This window comes from Liolophura sinensis, chromosome 9, assembly GCF_032854445.1.
Source record: "Liolophura sinensis isolate JHLJ2023 chromosome 9, CUHK_Ljap_v2, whole genome shotgun sequence".
Taxonomy (NCBI): domain Eukaryota; kingdom Metazoa; phylum Mollusca; class Polyplacophora; order Chitonida; family Chitonidae; genus Liolophura; species Liolophura sinensis.
Window position 1 is genome coordinate 31460251 of NC_088303.1, and position 24299 is coordinate 31484549.

The following is a 24299-nucleotide window of genomic DNA, read 5'->3' on the forward strand; positions in this document are numbered from 1 at the left end:
GTAGCTCTGTATGTGACTTGGTTCATTCTCCCTTCACACAACTGCATCTGTCCTGTTCCACCCATACTGAAACAACCCCAGATCATCACTGATCCACCCCCATGCTTTACAGTAGGAGCAAGGCAGTCTGGTTGTAGGCTTCCCCAGGCTTCCTCCTAACCAGCAAGTTGGCTGGAGTAGGCATCAACTCAAAATTGGATTCATCACTGAAGAGAACTTTAGCCCAATCATCAACAGTTCAATTCTTGTGATCCCTCGCAAAACACAAGCGGGCTTTCCGCTGCCTCTCGTTGATGAAGGGCTTCTTCCGTGCCCTGTGCGACTTTAGACGAGCTTCAAGAAGTCGGTTTCGAACTGTTCTTGCTAAACAAATCACATTTGTTGACAATGCCCACTCATTTCTAAGGTCTCTGGAGGTCTGACGACGATTCTTGATACAGGACCGGATGAGTGCTCGGTCATCTCGTGGGGTAGAAAGACGTTTCCTGCCTCGACCAGCTAGCAGTTTTGTAGTACCATGTTCGTCTTGCTTTTTCTTGGTGTAATGAACTGCTGTCTTAGAGATCTTCAGTTTTTTGGCCACTTGTCGCTCGCTCAATCCAGTATCCAGCTGTGCCAAGATGGCTGCCTTTCTGGCTCCACATAATTCTTTCGTTTTAGGCATTATGAGAGCTGACAACTACCGAGTTGTGCTGCGTCTTAATATATAAACAAGAGACCCCTATTTATGTAAGCCTACATGTAAACAGGAAACCACTCTTTATGTAAGTCTGCATGTAAATGGAAAGCATGAAATTGCCTGGCATACACCCTAGGAATACAACTGACCTTAAAGCATATCAAATACGACAAAGTATTATGGAATCAGCTGGATTTTTGTCGTATTCATTGTAATCTTCGGTTAATACACCTTTAGGGTTGCAAGGCATTAAAATGAACAAGAAATCAAAGAAAATATGAGTGGTCTAATAATTTTTTCCGTGACTGTAGTACAAAAGACCACCCCATGCAGGACAAAACCAGAGCAGCGACGATAGCATGATACCTCGCAAATTGTCACAGGTGAGCCGTAAATCCGGTTTCATGTCACTTTATCTCAGTTAGGTTTTTTTGGGGGTAAATATTTATGTAAATATTAATATGATAGAAACATACAGTACACGCACCTCAGTAAAGCACCGTGACTTAAGCAGAATAAGGCGAGAGAAAAAAATGCAATTTTACTGGTGCATGTCATTATTTAAAAGTCACTGATCTAGAATTTATCAAATTGCTGTGCTGCTGTCAGCTGGAACAAACAATAACAGAAAAACAATGCAAAGGGACCAGGCCCGGATGTCTCTTAAATCCACCAGCAGAATTCCGGGTTATGACAGACTAGCATGATAGTGGGTGTGACTTTCCCTAGCGCCATCTGTGGTTGTTCAGTCGACCTGAATACATCTGTCCTGTATGTGTGGAATAACACATGACTGGTGTGTTGATATATCTAAAACAGTTTTGTAGACGTGACAACCATTAAGGTATGTGACTAGTATGTATATATGTATGTTTGGGTTCTACGTACTCAACAACTTTTCAGTCTTATGAGGACGCGGAATCACTCGGTGTGGGTGCATATACTGTCTTCTTGTGGCAGGGCGAGTCCATGTTACCTAAGTGCTGCAGCAACTGAGGTATCACACCGAAGTCACCAGACATGACACCCCACCCAGTCAAATTATACTGACACTGGGCTAACCGGTCCCGTTTCGTTGTTCTAACCTCACAATGCTTTTCACCAAGCGAGGCAGAACAAAGTACAATTTTTAAACTCTGTCGTATAACCGACCCGGGTTTGATCCTGGGTCTCTCGAGGCGGACGCACTAATCATTAGGCCACCGAAGCGGTTCTACTATGAGACTAGAAAATATTTTTAAAATGTGTTGAGTTTCCATTAAACAATACGTTTATTATGTTACACGCATTTTACTGTCATTGTCAAAATGTTTTATACATATTTCGATTATTCGCTCAAAGTGTAAAATATAATTTTTTATATACAGATAGTTTGAAATCAGCCCACCATGCCCGGAGAGATATTGATGTGCGTCTGGGAAGCAGCCTTCGCTCGAAATCCAAAGACATCTGACAAACACTTGACCAGAAACACCCTTTGTGATGTCGTGGTGCAGCTAGATGATCTTTCATCTATAAATTATTCCAAAAATAAATTCGAGAGTACTTTCAAAACGAACAACGATGTGACCCTTACAAGATTTCAAAGATACCTCTTTGACGGATTGGCCCAGAAGGGAGCGCCGCAGTGTCTTGTTCAAGAGGAAGTGGAAAACAAATGTTGGGAGCTCTCTAAAACCATGTACATATCGAAATCTCTCAGTGAAAGCAATGTGAAAAAGCTTTGGGAAATTTTTAACCGGTTGGCCGATGTAGCATCTTTTCCACCCAAAATAAACCCTGGATTAGCTGATTGGTTTGCGGATAAGGTATGCACACATCTGGGAAAGAATGGGATGACAAAATCAACGCGACAGGTGATGTCCTACACATATGATACTCTACTCGACAGACTGGTGGAGTATGTCTTTGCCGAGCAAACGGAAGAGACTGTCACTTCATGTGTAGATGAACTCCACTCTTGGCTGGTTTTAGAAATCCACAAGTCGGGATGGTTGTTTACACGTTCACGCAAGCAAGCAAACTGGACGACCTGGGTGAAGCGATGGTTTGTGTTAAGTTCAACTCGACTGTCCTACTACGACGGTCCACATTTCCAGGCTGGTGGCAAGCTACGGGGAGAAGTGTTTATGACTGGGTCAAAGGTGGAAACTCTTCCGCCATTTAAAGGCTCAGTTCAGAAACTCAATGGAAGATTCAAGTTGAGCAATCGCCCTTACATAGAACTGGAGATGGCAAGTGAGATGGAAAACGACTGTTCTCCCTGGATAACGTCTTTGCAGGAGTTCATCGATGCTGCTAAACGCAAGACTACGCCCATGCAAAGCCTCCTGAGAGACAACTGCGATCAAATTAAGAAGGGAGACTTTTCTGTGCTTGACAAATCCGAGGAAAATCATGCAACTGCACTGACTATTGCACACCCTGAAACGATCGCTCCTAGCACGGAGAAATCTCATCCGAAAGGTCACGTTCAAGGAATTTCACCTGCTAAAAATCAGAGCAAGTCACTTGATAGCTCAGATGAAACTGATTTGATAAAAGAAAGCAACGAAAAAATCAAGACGATCTTCATGCAAATTGACACCAATGGCAACGGGAAGATTGACGAGGAGGAATTCAAGCAATTTATTTTGGGAATGGGCCTAAAAATCAATGATAAAGAAATTCATTTTTTATTCAGAAGTGTTGATAAAGATGACTCAGGCTTCCTCACTTTTCAAGAGTTCTCGGAATACTTTGCTAACGTACTTCTGGACGAATTTGGCGACGGAGAAGCGGAATCTAAATTGAGAGGAGCGTTTCTGGCGGCCGATCGAGATGGCAGCGGTAAATTAAATTTTAAGGAGTACGCTGAGTATTTGTGGGATAAAAAACGACAAATCCAATTGGATAAACTCGCAGAAGCTTTCGAGCAAATGGATTTACAAAATGATGGACAAATTTCTTATGATGAGTTTCGGGCCTTTTATAAAAACCAGATGGCAGATCTACCGGAAACTGAGGAGAAGGAGTATGCCGAAGAGAAACAGAGTCTGAGCGCTGTGGAAAAGAAACTGAAGAATTTTTATCAATCAACCGACGCTGGTGAGCTTGCAAATTTCATCAAGCAACGGTGGAATAAATTTGACTCGTTTCGTCGTTATGGTGCATCCGGGGAGTTGATTATGGCCGGAGGCGAAGGGATGGTTAACGATATAGTTCCTGGGGATTACTCTCTGGGAGATTTGTCCTGGTTTTCAGATCTCCCTCCTGTCGTACCCAGTCACACAGCTGTTAAGGGAGTCCGCTGGGAAAGCAGTGGGAGTCCAGGGAGATCCGGGAAGGTGATTTTTCCGTCAGACTATGATGGGGTGATCCTGACCGATATCGCTACTCCTGAACATTTGCGCTACTACGGTTGTAGTTTTGCTGAGGGAAACCAACTTAAGGTTTCCCTTCTTCACAGGCACGGCATTCAGGACTTCACTTATGAGAACGAATACCTGGACGATTACGTGACGCTGTCCAATGGCGGATCTGGAATAGAAAGGCATGATTTCGCCCATTTGGACTGTCCTTTTGAAGAAGAATCTGGAAACTTCATTCTGGGAAAGTTTGTTGACAACGATGAACTTCATCTGACGGCGTTCCGAGTTCCTGTTCGCCAGACTCTGTACATCCCAGCGAATGTCATCCACAGCAACGACTACCTAACAGGCACATGGCGAACCATGCTGTCTGATGAAGCGGAAATCGACCATGCCCATCTGGTTAAAGTCAACAAACAGAAGAAGTTTGAGCATTTCATGTTCACCTTTGCAACACGGCTCTAAAAAGTTAACTGGATCGGACAGATTCGCTATAGTTAGATAACTCTAATCACATATGCACGGTCTTCAGTTATCACGCAGACTGTGTGTACATGTATGCGCTAAAATCTGTTACATTTGGACATAGGTCACCCGTTCATATTGATATCATATTGGATATTATCGAAATTCTTTAGCTACAGTTCGCTTTTAAAAGCAAGAAATAACACCAGTTATATGGAGGTTACAATATTAATAGCTTGATCAAGTAATGTTTGAACTAAAACCTTTGGTGTATGGCATTTATGGTAATTGTTCGGTAAAATGTAAACACTGATCAGCTGTTTGTAACTCTAAACACATACGCACGGTCTTCAGTTATCACACTGACTGTGTGTACATGTATGCACTAAAATCTGTTACATTTATGGACATAGGTCACCCGTTTACATTGATAACACACTGGATCGTATCGGAATTCTTAAGGCACAGTACGGTTTCAAACAGGAACAAATAATGTCAGTTATACGAAGATAACGATAGTGACAATTTGATTAAGTAATGACTAAGACCTTCTTCAGCGAATAACGTTGATGCTAATTGTTTGGCAAAATATCACAGCTATAAATGCTGGTCAACTATGTGAACTCGATACATTCCTTCTTGGCGGTGTTCCCGTAGTCTTGTCTGGTGGACGCAGTCAACATAATAAAGCACCTCACAGTATCTGACGGTCTTTCGTGTTGCACTGGCCTTATTATACCGCTCCCATTACAGGATTGTATGAAGTTTCAATCCCGGCCTTGTGCAGGGAATTTGTAGATTTTTCCGCTCTCATTGCTCCCTTGATCTTGCTGACGATAAACGGTTGCTGGCGGCATGGAGCCGCTGGCCAAGTTTTATGGCCCTGCCACAGCTTGACCATTAAGGCAGCATACAAATTTCTGTAAACCGCTGGCATACGCTGAGTTTTTTTCCCTCAATTTTTGGCGTATACATAGAGTATTCATAACGAGTTGGACGTATACATAACGTATTAGTAACTCATACAGAACGTTTCGAGAACTTATAGATATCGTATACCAACGAATGCTTAGCATGTTGCCCGCGTTGAGAACTTTACGCTCAATGAGTCTCAGTTATGCATAGCGCGCAAGAGCGCAATAATCACGATCACGTGTCGTAGCCCTATAAGGGCTGCCGATAGATGATTCTAATCATAGCCGCACTAGATATCGCAGCATCAACGTCTAATCAACGACATGAGTAACTTACAAGTAACGTGTATAAACGTGTGTCAGCGATCGCATAACTCACCTACAACTCCCGAGTATGCTAGACCCATGAGCCATGCGGTGGCATACGTTGAAAGATTTGTGAATGCACGAAATTTTTCGACCACCTTGCCGTACCACGACGTTTAGGGCCAGCGTTCTCTTAACTTATACAAAGCTTACCCGTAATTTATTCGACGTACACCGGTGTATTTGACAAATTTTTCCTACGTTGGCATACGCTGGTTAAATCGTCAAGGTGGGACAGGGCTATTACGTTTGTTAAAGACCACTTGTCCCGTACAGGCATTGCGTGCACGTCCATACTTCACACGTAGTGAAAGCTTGGGAGTATGTACACAATCTTCAGCTGTGTATCTCGTACAATGTGGTTTTCTCCACCTATAAATTAATCGGCCATCTTACCGTAACTGGGAACGTGGGTGTCTCATAAGTCCGGTAAACATGGAGGTGTAGCCCCTCCATGCACTGCTGATGACGAATCATGCTGGACACACAAGACAAGACGCCACAGTTGTATCCACAAAAAGGTTTATACGGTATATCCGTAAGATAGTAATGAAGTAGTAAGGCAAGTAAGGCAGACGTACAAGTTAACACGCTGAGTTCTATTTTTCCAACTGTATAAGAGTCCCGCACGGTGCGTATACAGTGATACACTGTACACAGGTACAGTATGACTTTAGTATGACGTAAGCATGTGACGAAACACCACAAATTACGTACAGAATAAACCCGGCGTGTGAAGCAGCATCGTACGTCTCGGTCACACGTGTTTGGTTACAGTACAAACACTCCAAATTTAAAGACGATGATAGCTATGCATGGTTGGAACATAGTGAACTACAAGTATCATTAACGGACTGACACTGTTAAAGTAACTCTATCCCAAAATTCACTTTGGCTTAAATACGAAGTATAGTACTAAACAATCAAGCACCTATTCAACACCTTGCAGTACAGTTATGCGGATCACAGCTGAATAGTTCACGCCAGTAACTTTAACATTATAAACATGGCGTCGCTACAACAGAACTTGTTTAACAGAATTAGTCAAAATACAGCAGAAAAACACTACTTGTCACACTTTGCTTAATTGTACATACTATTAGCAAATGTATAGAACATACCTGTAAAAAAGTTTATTTACAGAATAAACCCCGCGGGTAAAGCAATTTTCGCCCATTTCGGACACACGTGTTTCGGTTACAGTCAAAACACTCATCCACACAAGCTAGATGGTAGCGACTCAAAATACGAAAATCGTGACATTTCCTTGAAAAATGAAAAAAAAAAAGACCCATATACAATGTAGCAATGTTCAGGGAGAATAATATTACCCCGTCATATACATAGATATTATCAGTGTGTTACATAGGCTGGGTTCCCATTGTGAAAGAATCGACCTCTCCGGCCGTACGTGGGAAGGTCTGTCAGCAACGTGCGGATGGTCCCGGGCTTTGCCCGGCTTTTTCCCATCATAATGCTGGCCGCCGTCGTATAAGTGAAATATTCTTGAGTACGGCGTAAAACACCAATCAAATAAATGAAAGAATCGATACTTAATGCTGTATATGATCAAGCTGATTGATCATAAAATGTATGACATACATGTATACCTAAAAGAAAAAGAAACTTCACATTCGGAGAAATGAATTATATTGAAAATGTTATGCAAATGATCGGTTTACCATCTTAGGACGCTCGCTATTGACCATTTAAGTCATGTGACCATCAATGCTTGAATTTTGAAAAAGAGAAAGGCTCCTCTCAGTTTGAAAAAATAGCAGTTAGATGTAGTTTGGCCTGCTAAAGACGAATCTGGTTTTATATTTTCTCGCAGTGTATAGTTTATTTCTGATAATTTGAAATAAAATCCGAAGATGAGCTTTTTGTCATTTAAGAAGGTCACGTGAATACAGACCATTGGTGCTGTGTAGGTGAACAGTCTCAGTAGCAAGATCAACTACACAGCTCTTCAATTTTGTCTCAGATTTAGACCTTATAGCTGCCAGTGACAGTTTTGTCGCAAATGCGTTTAAAAACTTGCTATGCAGTCACCTTATGGCAGTTTCACCAGTGACACAGCCATCTAGATGACCTCTCTCTACGAAAGGGGAGCAGTGGGCTATGCGAGCAGGGCAACCATTAGGCATATTCCTATGAAGCTGGATGTTGGTGACGGTTAACATTGGATCTTAGATTTCGGTTAGCTGAAAAATAACCTTAAAGCACATATCTGAAAATAAGTTCATGCTACGTGCTATATATACATTCTTGGTTATAAAGGATACTGCATGAAGTAAATTGTTCATTGCACGTCAAAGTAACCTATAACGCGATTATGCCATTGAACCCACCCTCACCCCTGATACACGTTCTATTACCGTGTTAACGTGATGGATTTATTTATTTCATTGGTGTTTTACGACCTACTCAAGACTATTTCACTTCCAAGACGGTGGCCAGCATTATGGTGGGAGGAAACCGGGCAGAGCCCGGAGCAACCCACGACCATCCGCAGCTTACTGCAGACTTTCCCACGTACGGTCCGACAGGAAGCCAGCATTGTTGCAAATGTCGCCATTGTTGTATATGGCTTATGTCATATTAAAGAAGCCAGGTTGAAATATTAAACTGATATGAAGGATACTCTATTGAATATAGCTAAAAATTTACGCTGAACCCCTATTTAACCCCTATAAATAGCGTCCTGAAAAAAAAATCTTCGGCAGTTTGAGTAAAATTTTCCTGATGTGACGTAGTAATATTCCTTATGTGACGATGAATCAGGCTGATATGACGTCGAGCAAGGCAGTTACGCTGGAATGACGGCATGCGCGTTTGAAAGTACGACGTCATTTATTACTATATCAGTGATGGGTGACGTCAAGTGTTCTTGCATGAGAGTTCATGGAGTAACAAGGATCACCGTGGGTACACCTGTTTTCACTTGTATCAGAAAAATCTGGGGTCTTTCGGAAAAGCATAGAATTGATAGATTCGAATGGTATGTCGAGGAGAATGTATCAAAGAGAGTTGTTCTGAAGCAGACCTTAAAAACCATGTGTAAGGACCGCTTGGAAGCCGTATAACTGCATGCAGTTCTATGGTTTATTTATTTATCATATATCTATGCGGGTAACCCGCCTGATATTTTTTGTATCACCATCCTCTGAACATTTTGCACGCGCGGAACTACTTTCGCACAGAGTGACCTTTCCCTGGGAAAGCCCCGCGGTCCTTGACGGGGGATTTCCATGCTGAGCTGACCTACTTACACGAACATGCGACTTATTCTCCCTAAATTTAAGACCCAGAAAAACTAATAAAAAATTTTCTACACTGTCTACATGCCAACATTATGGGCAAAAAGGTTATAATCAAATATTTTCGTCATTTTTTTGTGTCGTCTGCTTCGTGATTTTTGGCGTCGAATTACATTCCGCAACCCTGGTAGCTGTCGATGTCAAACTATATGACCGCACGGTAGAGGCGTACAAAGTCTACAAGGACCACAGGTCACTAAAAATGTGAACAGCCGACAATCCATTTTACCTCGGCATCAATTACAAAAGAAAAGCTTGCGGTAATGTATGGTACAAATGCCAACCAATGGGAGAGCACACCCTAAAAATCAATTATGAAAACCATGGCAAAACGATCGAACTTACCTGGCCCGCAAAACAACATGTAACCGTCTCCATCATGTTGGTGTAGCTCCCGCGATTATTATGCAACTCACTGGTCACAAAAATGTTGCAAGTATAAATAATTACGCTGTTTTTTTCTCATGGTATGCAGGAAAAGATGAGCCACATCATTTCAAATGCACCAGTCACAAAACCTTCCGCTGCGAGCGTAACTCTTTCTCCCCAACCCAGTACCGGTACATCCACAGAAATTGATGCAGCTGTCCCATCATCTTCTACAGTACAGAATGATCTGTTTGTTTCACGGAATTTCACACACAATGTATTTGTAAACCATACCACCAGAACATGTACAACTGCCGGTATTTTCCAGGGTGCATCCTTCTCAAATTGCACGTTCCACCTCAATTTCTGCCACGGATCAGCTGCCCATTAACTTTGTTGACAAACTCTTTCAAGAACTCACAGAGACTTCAGCAAATTTAAAGAACTTTCAGTCATCCACATGCAATTAAATCACTTCTTCACTTCTAAAATTGGTGGTTGACCTGATTTAGCGCACTTTACAGCTGCTATAATCAATTTCAAAATGCCACTTGTCAGGTTTAAGATGATGTTTATATAAACGATACAGTGCTTGCATTCAGATAGCATCTGTGTTTCGAAAAGCAAGCTATACTTACTTGATGTCGTATAAATAATATTTCCACGGTTTTTCGCGTCTTTGTTTTATTTTATTTTCTTTATTTTCATATTTTTTTTTACCCAATGTTTGTGTCTTCAGCGGTGGTCAACTAGTTTGAAGTATGCTATATTTAGAACGCAATCCATGTGCGCGTAATAGTTTGTGAGCGTTATGACGGCCTGTGCACTGCCACACACTATACGCTAAGCAAAGTTGTCTGAAGAAATATCTAGATTTTATGTCCCCCAAAGTAGTGTCAATAGAAGGTATATGATAAATAGATTAACATTACACTGTGCAGATCTGCATCGTCGCATCTGCTCTCGTTCTCTGCGTTTGCATCGCCGTATCGACCGAGCCCGCAGGTTGCACGGCGACGCAACCACAGAGAACTCTAGCAGATACGACGATGCAGATCAGCACAGTGTGATGACAATCTCTATTTATTTACTTATTTGATTGGTGTTGTATGCTGTACTGTTATAGGCCTATATGGCAGAGGGAAACAGGGCAGAGCCCATATCCAAGCGCGGGTTGTGGGCATCTTTGCGACATACGACAGGAGATGAATTATATAAGCCAGCATAAGCTGGATTTGAACTCGCAACGATCGCACTGGCAAGGTTATTCAATAAATTAAGGTGCTCTTGTGCTTACGATAATGAAAATCATCTGGCATATCTGGCGATGGTAGGCCTAGGCAGAGCAAGGACGTTCTGTATACTCGTGCGAGTCATTGACAAACTACACTGTATATAGTATTATGGTTAGGTGCTTTTTAATAGTTGAAGAATTCTACCTCCATGGCTTAAGTGGTAAGCCTACATGTAGCCTAGTTCATATGAAACTACAGCTTTGTATGTCCTTGCGTAAAATCACAAAACTCTTTGTAACAGGTGGGGGAATAGTCAAACTTCAGGATGATTTTGAGTTTGAGGGGAAAGGGGTCGAAGTTAATTGAATGGATTTTTTTAAAGTTTCAAGTGTTTGCTATAAATAACATGTCTAAAACATATCGGTTGTAAAAGAAAGTTTGGCTAAAAATTTAAATATGAAATATGACTTAATATCAGGATTAGCTAATACACTTTCAAACAACTGGGCCCTGGTAACCTGTAATTAACTGCTTTATTTGATTAATCAATTTGTGTAATTACTCATTTTGCCACAGTTACTGATCCATGCAATTTAATGAACAGTTTAAAGATGAGTTTGTTTAGAAAGATTTAAAGCTAGGCCAGTTTCATGAAGCATACTTAGCGATAAGTCATCTTTAACCAAGTGCGCTTTATATCTCCACAAGGTACGTTGCCATGGTAGTCAAGGGCATGCTCAACTAAGTATGCTTCATAAAACTAGAGCAGGTTTCATGAAGCATACTTAGTGCTACATTATGATAAATAGAATATCTTCACAGCCAGTGTTATGGATGAATAAAACCGGAGTGCCTGAGGTAAATGACCAACCTTTGACAAGTAACTTTCGTGAGGGTGACGAAGGTTTATGTGCACCCTACTGGGGGGAAACGAGTGATCTCCAACCAACACAAGATTCTGCAAATGGTCACATCAGTGCTTAATGTCAAAGAGGCCCAAAGAACAGCGAGAGGGAGGATCCACAAATTTCCTTGCCCAGGGCTGGGATTGAACCTTACATGTCCTAGTAATAAAGGTAAGAATTTCCTTCAGTGTGTATTACAAGTCATTAACAAGAAAAAAAAAACATGGCTCTATATGTTATTTAAGCTGTCAGATATTTATTACCATATTCTTGTTCATGTCCAGTGATTCTGGGTACTACGGTAAATGACCTATTCTTTCGCCCTGGGACTCGGAAAGTTGGTTGTGAATGTTACTGACTGAGCACCGCAGGAGAGCATCAGGAGTGGTCAGGGTAGTATACTGACAGTTCAGGAATGTAATAAACAAACTCGGACTTCTATGAACAGTTCATGTTTTCCTCAGTTTCAACCATAATAGTCTTACTACATGCAATGTGTAACAGTTTGTTTTATTATCGTTAGTTTGTGATAAATGGGAATTTGGGAAAAAACTCTATGGAGAATAAGCGTGACCACCTTTACGCACGTGGAGTGTCATGTCAAATATCATATTTTATACTGCAGGTCTTTCTGTATACAAAAGTGTTGTGGAATTTAGCACACTGTGAATCCGTACTTAAAGTAAATGGAACATTCTTGCAATTTCAAAGTACAGCAGTATAGTCGATATAATTTATTTGTTTATTTGACTGGTGTTACTCAAGAATATTTCACTTATACGACGGTGGTCAGCATTATGGTGGGAGGAAACCGGGCAGAGCCCACGGGAAACCCATGACCATCCTCAGGTCGCTGATGGACCTTCCCACTTACGGCCGGAGAGAAAGCCAGCATAAGCTGGACTTGAACTCACAGCGACCGCAATGGCGAGAGGCTTCTGGATCATTACGCTGCACTAGCGCTCTAGCCATCTGAGCCACAGAGGCCCACCTAGTCTATATAAACACACATATCTGTTTCATTAATAAAAATTTGAAAGACTATTTTAAAAGTTTCAAAAGTGAAAATTCTTAATAAACATGTACATAAAAAAAAGTCAGGTGTAGGTTATGACACATGCTTAAATATTATGATGGAAAATCAAATGCAACCTTCACCCTGAAAGACCTTGGCCTTGTCACTCAAAGAACCCTTATAATCCTTCATACCAATGTGCGGGGATGATAGTGGGCTTTGACACTAAGTACACTTTCACCAAAAAAAAATCTTTCTTGGATACATCTTCTGTCTCCATTGATGATTACACACAGATTGCATTATTTTTAGAGTATAATAGTCGTATAAATCTGATTGAAGTATAGGCCTAAATTAAACATTAAGGTAAGTAGTTTCAAAATTCGGGTAAGAGGTATCCAAATCATGGTAAGTAGTTTCAAAATCCAGGTAGGTAGTTTCAAAATCCAGGTAAGTACTAGTTTCAAAATCCAGGTAAGTAGTCTGAAAATCCAGGTGAGTATGGTAGTTTCAAACTTACAGGCACCTAGCATCAAACTTACTTATGGGATCATCAAAAACAATATAAAATTTTCACCATGCCCATGGCGATTATTACAAATATTAACAATGTCACACAAAAAGCATAGGTTAATTATACAATCTGTCTGACGATTATTAATCCACAAAATTTGGTGAACAAATCAGCACTTTTCTACAGTTAATACAGTACGGTGATAAATGCATAATAAAACATCTGAATAACACACTGTCAATACTGATTATTAAAATTTAAATATGTAAATACATTATATTTTTTTTATAAAAAAATATTTATTTGCTTGATGTTTTACACCGTACACAAGAATATTACATGTATATGACTGCCATCATGTACACCACTAGGACCAGCATCAAGGTGGGAGGAAACCAAGCAGAGTCCAGGGGAAATCCACGACCATCTGCAGGTTGCTAGCAGACCTCTTCACTTACGATCGTAGAGACGTGAATAGATTTTGTTAGCAGTAGCTACTTTCAATTTTAGACAGTAATAAACCAACGGACTTATCACAAAATGTACAATATAGTTGCATCCTACAATCAGTCGGTAGGAAGGGTCTTGTATGGATTCAGAATTCCATTTGGGTCAAGTAGCCTTTTCATATCTTTCATCAGCTGTACAGCCGCCTTAGATTTACTGTGATAAATAAAGTCTTTCTTCTTAAAACCAAGACCATGTTCAGCACTAATACTGCCCTTGTGTTCGGCCACCCAGTCGTAGATGAACGGCTCGATCAATCCCATCACTTCCTCATCAAACTCTCTGGTAGTTGCATTGAAGTGTAAGTTACCTTCAATCAGAGACAATATAGAACCATGTATATATTCATTTGTTTATTTATTTTCATTTGAGTTTTATTTTAATGCCACACCCCTGAAGTTTTCACTTACGTGATGGATGTCAGTTTTGTGGGTGGAGGAAACTGGAGAGCTCATTGTAAACCATCGACCCTTGGCAAGTTTCCGACGAACTCTCCAAAGTGTGAGGTAAATATTCTGCACAATACAGCGGTCAGTGACAAGTGATCTTGACAGAATGTCAGACTGTTGATGTGGCTGTATGGATGACAGGAAAACACTTGTCCTAGGTTGGGTTTTAAACTGTGCCTCGGGACTGAAAAAAAGCGCATCTTTAACAAATTGTCCTAGACATGTTCCCGACTTGGTATTTTAGAAAATACATGGAGCTATCAATTGCTAACCAACACATCTCAGCCACTCATACACCGCAATAACACTCTTAATACATTGAGGATACATGTACAAGTAGGCTTGCTTACATACATTATGGCTTAGCAGGGCACATCACCATTAAACAGCCAAAGAAGGTATCAAACAAAGATAAAGCGTGTGTAATGTTAGCCCTACTGACCAAAGTATATGACTGCAATCTAAATAATCTGTCAGCAAGCCCATGTTCGAAGACATAGCCAATTTTACAACAGGAGAATTTCAATTTTGAGCTCTCCTGTTGCTAAAGGTAAAAAAATCCTGCTGTAACATGTGACTTGTCAAAATATGAACTATTTTGATTGACTACTATTGTTGACATTAATTTACTTATCACCTGTCACCTGTCTCACAATGTTGAGGAGGCAAATAGACAACACCAATTTCTACCAGGATCTTCTTAAACTCACAAACATTCAGCTTGGCAATTTTCTCGGTCGCTCGTCTACTTTAAACAACTTTTTAAGAAACTTTTTTCGGACACCCACATTACATAAAATATGACCAGTCACGTGGTACAGCAGGACATTTTTAGCTTCAGTGATAAAAGCTCACCTATTAGCGCATGTAGAATATCCAGATATCCAGTAGAAAAAACAAAATACTTTGACCTGAGATAGTATGTCAAAAATCAAACGTGGATTTAACAAAACTGTGATCTGTTCATTGGGGCTGGTCAGTGAGTGCATAGAATTTTAGCCCGTTAATATTGAAAATAATGGAATAAGAAGTTAAATATCTGAATGAAGAGGCACACTGCTAACTTAGTGACCAAAAATGCTCATTTTTGACAGGCAGCTTGAAATTTTATACACAAAAAAAATCATACAGTATCAAGCTTAACGTTACCTACAGTATCATCCACAGTATCAAGCTCGACATTAGCTACAGTATCAAGCACAATGTTAGCCACAGTATCAAGCTTAACGTTAGCTACAGTATCATCCACAATATCAAACAATATATTAGCCACAGTATCAAGCTCAATGTTATCAAGCATAACGTTAGCTACAGTATCATCCACAGTATCAAGCATAATGTTAGCTACAGTATCATCCACAGTATCAAGCTCAACGTTAGCTACAGTATCAAGCACAGTATCAAGCTGAACGCTAGCTACAGTATCAAGCACAACGTTAGCCACAGTATCAAGCACAATGCCAGCCACAGTATCAAGCTCAATGTCAGCCACAGTATCAGGGACAATGCTAGCCACAGTATCAAGCGTAATATTAGTCACAGTATCAAGCACAATGCTAGCCACAGTATCAAGTACAACGTTTGCCACAGTATGCAGACTTTGTCATTGCTCACTATAGAAAGAGTTGAAAATCTGAACACTTACAGTCTCCGACATGGCCATATCCCACCACTGATACTGCCTTGTCACCCAGCCTCTCTCTCATCACCTCAACCAGCTCATAAAAATGACTCAACGGCAACGAGACATCATATTTATAGCAGTACCCATCATGCATCAGTGCCTCGGCAAGTCGCTCTCGGAGGCCCCAGATTGCCTAGAAAAAGTCACGAAAAAGTCATTGAAAACCTGGAGTCCAAAAACATTTACCATGGTGACGTATGTCACTACATGTTGGCATGGATGTTCCGCCAGGTGCATTTGGTGACTAATGGTACCTTGTAGGACAAGATCTGGATGTCTGTGGGGTACCACAAGGCTTTAAGGACACATGGAAAGGTAGTACAAAATGGAAAGTATGGCGTTAACAACCATGAAGAAAGATATGCCACAAGAATGAGGAAAAAAAATTTAAGTTTTGGGGAATATTTTATATTTCTCCACAATTCCTCTATTTTATGCATAATTTCTGTCAATTTTTGGAAATATTCATAAATGACGACACTGATGACCAGTTTAGTGCCTCCACTTCAGGTTCTCACCCCAAAGTAGCTTTGACAGCTATCACCATTGAGGTCAACACAGCAGGCTACTTCATTTCCAGATTGACTGCTGGGGCTTAATCAAAATTATAGTTTTAATACCATTTTTACACTACAACAAGAAAAAAAAACAGAAGCTATTTTTTGTAATGGGTACATATATATGTCAGGCCACATCATATACCTCATATTAAGAAATGAAAACCAAGCGTTTTTCTTGTATCCTTTAAAACTGCATTATTTTATGGTGCTTAGCATTTCTGACTCAGTAGGCCCAACACTGTGCTGTAACTACATGTATTAACCACAGTGATATGAGTAATTAGTCCAAGACTCCTCCAATCAAGGCCGAAAAACTATCAAAATAATGATATAGGCTACATAGATTGTAACATTTGTATTACTGTGGGGCACAAATAACAATAACACCAACAATAATAATAACACCAACAATAATAATAACACCAACAATAATAATACATGTAACCTGAACACTGACATAAGCAGGTCACTTGAAGGACAGCGCTGTTGTTCATTTGGATGGTGTACTTGTTCTGGATTGTGTGCTGCATGCTTTCGTGACCACAAATGAGTAAGTGAGTGAGCGAGTGAGTGCTTGGGGTTTAACATCATATGTACACTTAACAATTTTTCAGTCATATGACGACAAAGGAGTCATTAGAGTGCATGCAATGTGCCTCCTTGTTGCAGGACGGATTTCAACCATTATTTTATCTAGTGCTGCTTCACTGAGATGACTTACCGAAGGCAAGTAAGCCGCCCCGCCCAAGCCATTATACTGATACAAATCAACCAGTTGTTGCACTATCCGATTAATGCTGAACGCCAAGCAAGGAAGTTAGACTTCCACTTTCAAGGTCTTAGGTGTGACTCGACCCAAGATTAACCCTGGATCTACCGCCTCCCGAAGCGGACACTTTACCAACTGTGCTATTGGGGTCGGTCACCAATTAGTGAGTTACCCTTTTTTATATGTTTACCATTAAAGTGAACAGTTTAATACAAAGTTAAAAAAATATAAAACAGCCATAGAAACAAGTCCATCAATGATTACGTTTTAGGCTTTCACAATAATGTCAGAGATGATATGATATACTTCATGTCTAGACTTTCCTCTCCGGCCGAAAGTGGGAAGGTCTGACAGCAACGAGCGGATGGTCGTGGGTTTCCCCCGGGCTCTGCCCGGTTTCCACCCACCATAATGCTGGGCGCCGTCGTAGAAGTGAAATATTCTTGAGTACGGCGTAAAACACCAATCAAAAAAAAAAAAAAAAAAAAAAATCATATCTAGACTGGCTTCATGTCTTCAACACTGCAATGACTATGGCATGAAAGTTTACAAATGAATAACAAGCTCTTTTATGAAGGTTTCTTGCTTTAAAATTCAACATAGATAAATGTTTTCTTTTACGGATCTACATCTACCTATATACCTGCACTTTACTGGTTTCTGTTGCTAATGTGCCATCTCGCACTATTCCATCCTCCATCAGTGTTTCCAGGAAGTGGTTGAGTTTCTCCTCATCGTGGTTGGGGTTGGACCCAGATGTTTCGATAAGAGCATAAAACTTGTTGTCTGTGATTGGGTTTGTCAGATTTAGGTTCCGCTCCGTAAGTGCCATGCACTGCCGGTCGATGAATTCAAATGCTGACAAAATTTCGGCCAAGTTTTCTTTGCTGCGCTGAAGCACTTTTAATACTGTTGGAAAATCTTCACAGCCTGTTCATACAAAAAGGAAAGAAAAAAATGAAAACATGAAAACAAGAACCAAGGCAGTGAATCCCCCTGGGGCTATACTCAACAGACCTGCTCGCACTACGTATTATGGGTTTAAAATAGGATCAGATTCGTTCAAAGGAAGGTGGCAGGTTTATTTATTTATTTACTTGTTCAGTGTTTACACCGTACTCAAGAATATTTCACTTATGCGACGGCGGCCAGGAGTATGGTGGGAGGAAATCGGGAAATCCATGACCATCCGCAGGCTGCTGCAGACTTTCGTAGACTGGAGAGGAAGCCAGCATGAGCTGGACTTGAACTCACAGCGACCGCACTGGTGAGAGGCTTCTGGGTCATTATGCTGCGCTAGCACATGGATGGTGGCAGGTATTATACTGCCCACCCTGTGAGCATACACATGTTCTACATACCAAGTATGAGGAGGCAGCTTAGCACACCTGGTATCCATACATAAATTGACAGCAAAGGTCATAAAATGCAAACCAGGGACTGCAAGTCAGCAATGAGGTACCAGTATGCAACTCTAGCATACCTTCACTATCTACAAGTACGCATTGTATGTTCAAAGGGCAACAACCCTGGAAATACATGCACATCCCCAGATACAATTTGTTAAGCCCACAGAGTCTCAACAAAATTCATTCATATCTGTTGGAGATGTGTTGACAAGGAATCACACTATCTACAAAAGCACATTCTATGTTTACAGGGCAATAACTCTGCAAATAATTGTTGCAACTCATATGACATACACATATGGTCTCTGCGCTGCCTATACAATTTTATGAAAATCAAATCATAACTGTAGGAGAAAATGCGTTGACAAGAACTCAATATATGTAAGTATGTAAGGGCAATAACTCTTGAAGTAATGGCAGTACCTCACAAAGTATCTGTCATACCTACAAATTTCATGAAAAATCCAATCAAAACTGTAGAAAATCACAAAAGTAATGATCATGGACAGACAGACAAGCTGATCACTATATCCCCCTGCATTATATCCCGAGAATAAAAAGATGTTCTTAGTAAATCGCTCAGCCTTGAGCCGATCGAACAAATGAATTACACGTATGTACTGATATGAAATGAGCAGAAGTCTTTAAGTATAATGATCAAAGCATTTAGCCTAAAATAGGTTTGCACCTGTTTCAATGGAGACAATCAGCAGACCAGATAGCCGTGTGGTAGGAATAGTGTGTTTCAAGTGCACCTGTTTTGTTTTTTTTTTCCATGTTCTATAACTGTTTAAGACACAACATGTTTACACCTAATTACTATAAAATAAATCATAAAGTTTTTCTACTGCGAAAAGCCATACCTACGAATGCTACATTAACAGACGATGGTTTCTGTGCACATAAGATGGAGACAGCTGTGATGATCCCCAAAGTTCCCTCTGAGCCTATAAACATCTGCTTCACATCATAACCAGTGTTGTCTTTTCTCAGGGTTGTCAGCGAGTCCAAGACATCTCCATTTGGAAGGACCTGGAAATAATTACAAATACTGATCAATTTTGTTGCTGTTGAATTTCACCCTTGGGCTTGCCTATCTGTCACAGTCACCCCTCTGCTTGGCTTGCTGTCATAGTGATCCCTCTGCTTGGCTAGCTGTCATAGTCACCCCTCTGCTTGGCTTGCTGTCATAGTGATCCCTCTGCTTGGCTAGCTGTCATAGTCACCCATCTGCTTGGCTTGCTGTCATAGTCACCCCTGTGCTTGGCTAGCTGTCATAGTCACCCCTCTGCTTGGCTAGCTGTCATAGTCACCCATCTGCTTGGCTAGCTGTCCCAGTCATCCATCTGCTTGGCTTGCTGTCATAGTCACCCATCTGCTTGGCTAACTGTCACAGTCGGCCCTCTGCTTGGCTAGCTGTCATAGTTACCCCGGTGCTTGGCCAGCTGTCATAGTCAGCCCTCTGCTTGGCTAGCTGTCATAGTCACCCCTCTGTTTGGCCACTTTAACCACTGGGGCCCTGAATTACTTTTGAAAGGTGAACATTTCCTGATCCTTTCTCGAGTTTCTTTATAATTATCTTCATCATATACTAATCAAATTTAAATAAAACTGTCACACAAAGCTGGTCAAGAATGACATTATACAATTTACTTTCTCTCATAATGTTCCAAGATCAATAGCTTCCATTCAATTCCACATATATCTGGTATCAAATGATGCCTCTTGAACTTTGCAGTCTAAAACTTAAACCCTGATATGACTCTTATCAGGGGTTGAAATTAACGACAAAATGTCAATAGGGCCGGTGTCCTTGAGATCTACAGGTGCTCTTTAATTTATCTGGTTTTTCAGTTAATGAAGGGAAATACGATCAAATTGTGCCATGATTTATTTCTGTCCAAAAATATAACATGCATAGTGCTAGCCATACTTTCTGAGTGAGAAAGTGAGCAAGTGAGTGCTTGGGGTTTAACGTTGTACTTAACAATTTTTCAGTCATATGACGATAAAGAAATCCTTAGAATGCACGTAATGTGCCTCCTTGATGCAGGACGGATTTCCATCGCTCTTTTATCTAGTGCTGCTTCACTGAGACGGCTTACCAACAGCAAGTGAGGCACCCCGCCCGAGCCATTATACTGATACGGGTCAACCAGTCGTGGCACTATCCCAGTCATGCTGAACACCAAGCGAGGAGCCATACTTTTTGATAACTAGTAACTGAATTAAATGCAACCAGTACTTCTTCAACTGTGCTGGCCTAACCAAAATTCTATTGGCCTTTGTCCAGCAGGCCAGTGTTAATTTTGAGCCCTGGTTGTGAGACTTTTGAGAAGTGCATTGTGTGCATCTGTCATTCAGCTACCTACTGCTTCCAACCCCAGCACATTGCCATGGAGTGAGCCAAATCTCAGCAGTCGGATTCCACCTGCATTTGTGGCGAGATTCCCACCAATATGGCAGCTGCCCTTTGCACCCAGGTCCAGGGGCATGGTTAAGTCGTGCTCATTAATAAGGGTCTCCAGGTTACCAAGGATACAGCCAGACTGACATACCAAAGTGCCTAAGGACAAAGCAAGAGATAATGAGGAAAATCTTGAGCCAGTGGACAGAAAATACCTGTAACCAGAGGATGAAACCAAATTCTTATTATTTAACAAAAATTTGATATCTCAAAATTTTTGGAATCTCTGATGACAATCTCAAATTTATTTCTTTATTTCAGTAATTTTATGCTCTTTAGGAATAGGGTATTTCATTTTCATACATTATAGTGATCAGTTTCATGATTTGTTGGAAAACTATTGTAATTTCTTCTTTAAAGTGCTACTTCCGTCCTAAGAGAAATTGGGGCGGAAATAGGAAAATGACGAATAGTGTATGGAACAGAGCTAACAGCATGGTTCAAATCTATCTACGATTAATAGCACTATTTAACCCCAATTAGTGAAGAGTCTCCAAAAACAAAATCTTCGGCCGTTTCCATAAAATTTTGTTGATGTGACATGATAATATTCCGTACATGATGATAAATTAGGAAGCTGACACGTGGAGTAAGGCATCTGTGCTTAAATGAGGTCACGTGCGTTTGAAAGCACCAGGTGGTTTGTTTCTATATGTCTGCAATATATGACATCAAGTGTTCTTGTATAACATCACACCAGGCAAAATTGGAAAAGACAGAAAACTTTTGTTTCCATATTTTTCTCCAAAATTAACAACAGCAGTTTTAATAAAATGCATTTTTTTTTACAATTTATGAAAGCAATTCAGATTATCTCAACAATTATCATTTGACATACGTCTTGACATTGAAGTAGCTCTTTAACACCTTACCTGATGAAAAACTAATTTTGTTTTGTTATGACTACCCTTACTTAATCCACTGTCAGCTAAAAATTGCGAACAATGAGCTACGATATATTTCTTGTCTAAGACCTTCTAGAATGTTGGTCTGGATATACTTGATTTATGTTATAGCTCCTAACATCAGTTATAGTCCTGGACTGCAAATGTCAACAAAAAAATACAGCAAACATATTCACAATTCATTTTTTTGTAGCTCCTTGTACCTTTTTCTGTGGTCAATTTTTTTTCTTCTGGTAATTGCACCCAATAATGAACTGTAATCTCAGCAACACAGAAGGACATGGCATGTTGTAATATAGGTGTGGCATAGTAAATAAAAGCCCACTGGTAAGTCCAGGGCTAACCAAAAAAAAAAACAAAAAATCTATATGTATCAAATTTATCTAACTCGTTCATTAAGTACAGCTCTATGCAGCTACCTGAAATTTCATCTACACTGAAGACTTTGTTCATCAGCTGAGTGGAGATGATGATCTCATCAAAAACAGGCACACTGCCACCCACCAGTCCAGTGTTTCCACCCTGAGGCACCACGGCCAGTTGATTTTCATTGCAATATCTCAGTATCTGACTCACTTCTTCTGTGGTTTTGGGCCGCAGCAAAAGCTGGCTTGCTCCTGTATGGAATAAAATAATCACACTACTACAGAAAGAGTTCCAAATATTCTGCTACGTTCAATATGCCTGAAGTAAATGGATGAAAAAAGTTAGGGAAACGGCAATAACCTGAAGATAAAATATGCTCACCTTAATAATGAACTGATGGATGGAAGTTCTTACAGCCAAAGGAAAAATTTTGTTTTAACTGTATTCTGTGTGTTTATATGAACTTCAAAGAAAAGAGTGAGTGAGTGAATGCTTGGGGTTTACTGTGGAACTTAACAATTTTTCAGTCATATGACGACAAAGGAATCCTTAGAGTGCATGTGATGTGCCTCCTTGTTGCACGACCAATTTCCACCATCTAGTGTTGCTTCACTGAGACGGCTTACCGAAGGCAAATAAGCCGCCCAGCCCAAGCCATTATACTAATACGGGTCAACCAGTCGTCATGACGAACGTGAGGAAGTGAGGAAGTTATAACTTCCTCTTTTAAGGTCTTAGGTGTGACTTGACCCAGGATTGATCCTGCATCTAAGGCTCACCAAGTGGACTCAAAGGAAAGGCAATACTAGAGTAAATGTATACATGCTTTGATAAACTATCTCACATGAAGGTTAAAAAGCAGAATATTTCATTTTTTCAAAGATGAACAACCAATAAGTCGCAGTTCAAAAGCATTGCTTAAGGCTACGTTCGTTCCCTGGACTATCCGCTCTGCTCATGAGTAGCAATTGATATTCATGTAAAGGGGACCACATATTCTGTCTGCTGCCGGCTGCTTTGATGCAGACATCTGTCTCCTGCTATGTGGCGAATTCACAAAGAGATTGTTGGTTTCTGGCCATTGACAAACCATCATACGTCCAGAAGATCGGCCTGGACCTTCGAAAGGTACGAAATTATCATTGTAAGCGCCGAGATTCCAACGAGTCTTTCGGAGCTAGAGTTTTTTTTACCTCTGCAGGTTTTCAACCAGTCCGTGTTGTAGCCGTCTAAATCCCTCACATCTGAGATCACTCGTCCTGGAAGCAACCCCTCGAAAAAGGCTATGTGTTTGTCCGTGACAGCCGTGTAGTCTCCTCGCTGAAGACTTGGATAGCGTTCACTTGTCAGAACTACGCCTCCTCTGGCACTGTTGTTGTTGTATCTCGAAGTGTTTAACGCTAACCTCGCGATTGATGTCCATGTCGGCTGTTTAGGCCTGTGAAACCAGGCTGTACGACAAAAAGACACACGCAATCGACCTAGTGCAGACATGGCGAATTGTGACACGGAGTGTCAATGCCTCTAGCATAGTTTTCCCACCTTAATCTTAACGCATTTATAGGGTGCTGTGATATTGGTTGAGCAGGAGTTACCGTTCTTGTGTTGCGCTTTCTACACTTCGCCACCAAAGAAAACCATTGACCGAGGGGACCGCAGGATGATAAATGGGCAAAACGTCAGAAACCGGACGTCAAGGCGGCAGTTGGGTCAATTCCATAAAACCAGATTTGACTTATGTCAAGATTTAAAAAGTTATTTTTAAATTCGTTTTTTTTTACAGTATCGGATGAAGTTTCCTGTTGATTTAGATATACTTTCCTGAAAAAGACCAAATTCTAGTCATCTACATTTATCAAACATGTCTTATATCCTCATTTATAACTTTACTACACAAAGTCTATATATACCAAAAAACGGTCCCAAATACCCACCATAAAAAGACTATTTTTAAGTGTCTTTACCTCCTTAAAAAAAAATTGAAAAAATATTGAAGGCCATCTTCACAACTAACTTTGTGCACTCTTTCATCGAAACAGCATGTAATTAAT

The 24299-nt window shown here is 40.6% G+C and overlaps 2 protein-coding genes across 2 annotated transcripts in view; both read right to left on the bottom strand.

Annotated features, from left to right (window-relative positions):
• Positions 1-9940, bottom strand: part of LOC135475785 (ubiquitin carboxyl-terminal hydrolase 48-like) — a 56280-nt gene extending 46340 nt beyond the window's left edge. Inside the window, 1 exon segment of the mRNA XM_064755725.1 lies at positions 9440-9940. The gene's annotated coding sequence lies outside the window, so the exon portion shown is untranslated.
• Positions 9941-11810: 1870 nt separating this feature from the next.
• Positions 11811-23918, bottom strand: LOC135475929 (D-2-hydroxyglutarate dehydrogenase, mitochondrial-like). Its single transcript, XM_064755892.1, has 7 exons — positions 23442-23918; positions 22302-22499; positions 20883-21076; positions 19374-19542; positions 17745-18031; positions 15734-15905; positions 11811-13949 (listed from the first exon to the last, which is right to left on the bottom strand). The coding sequence occupies exons 1-7, from the start codon at positions 23740-23742 to the stop codon at positions 13699-13701; spliced, it is 1572 nt and encodes a 523-aa protein (XP_064611962.1). The 5' UTR covers positions 23743-23918; the 3' UTR covers positions 11811-13698.
• Positions 23919-24299: the final 381 nt, after the last annotated feature.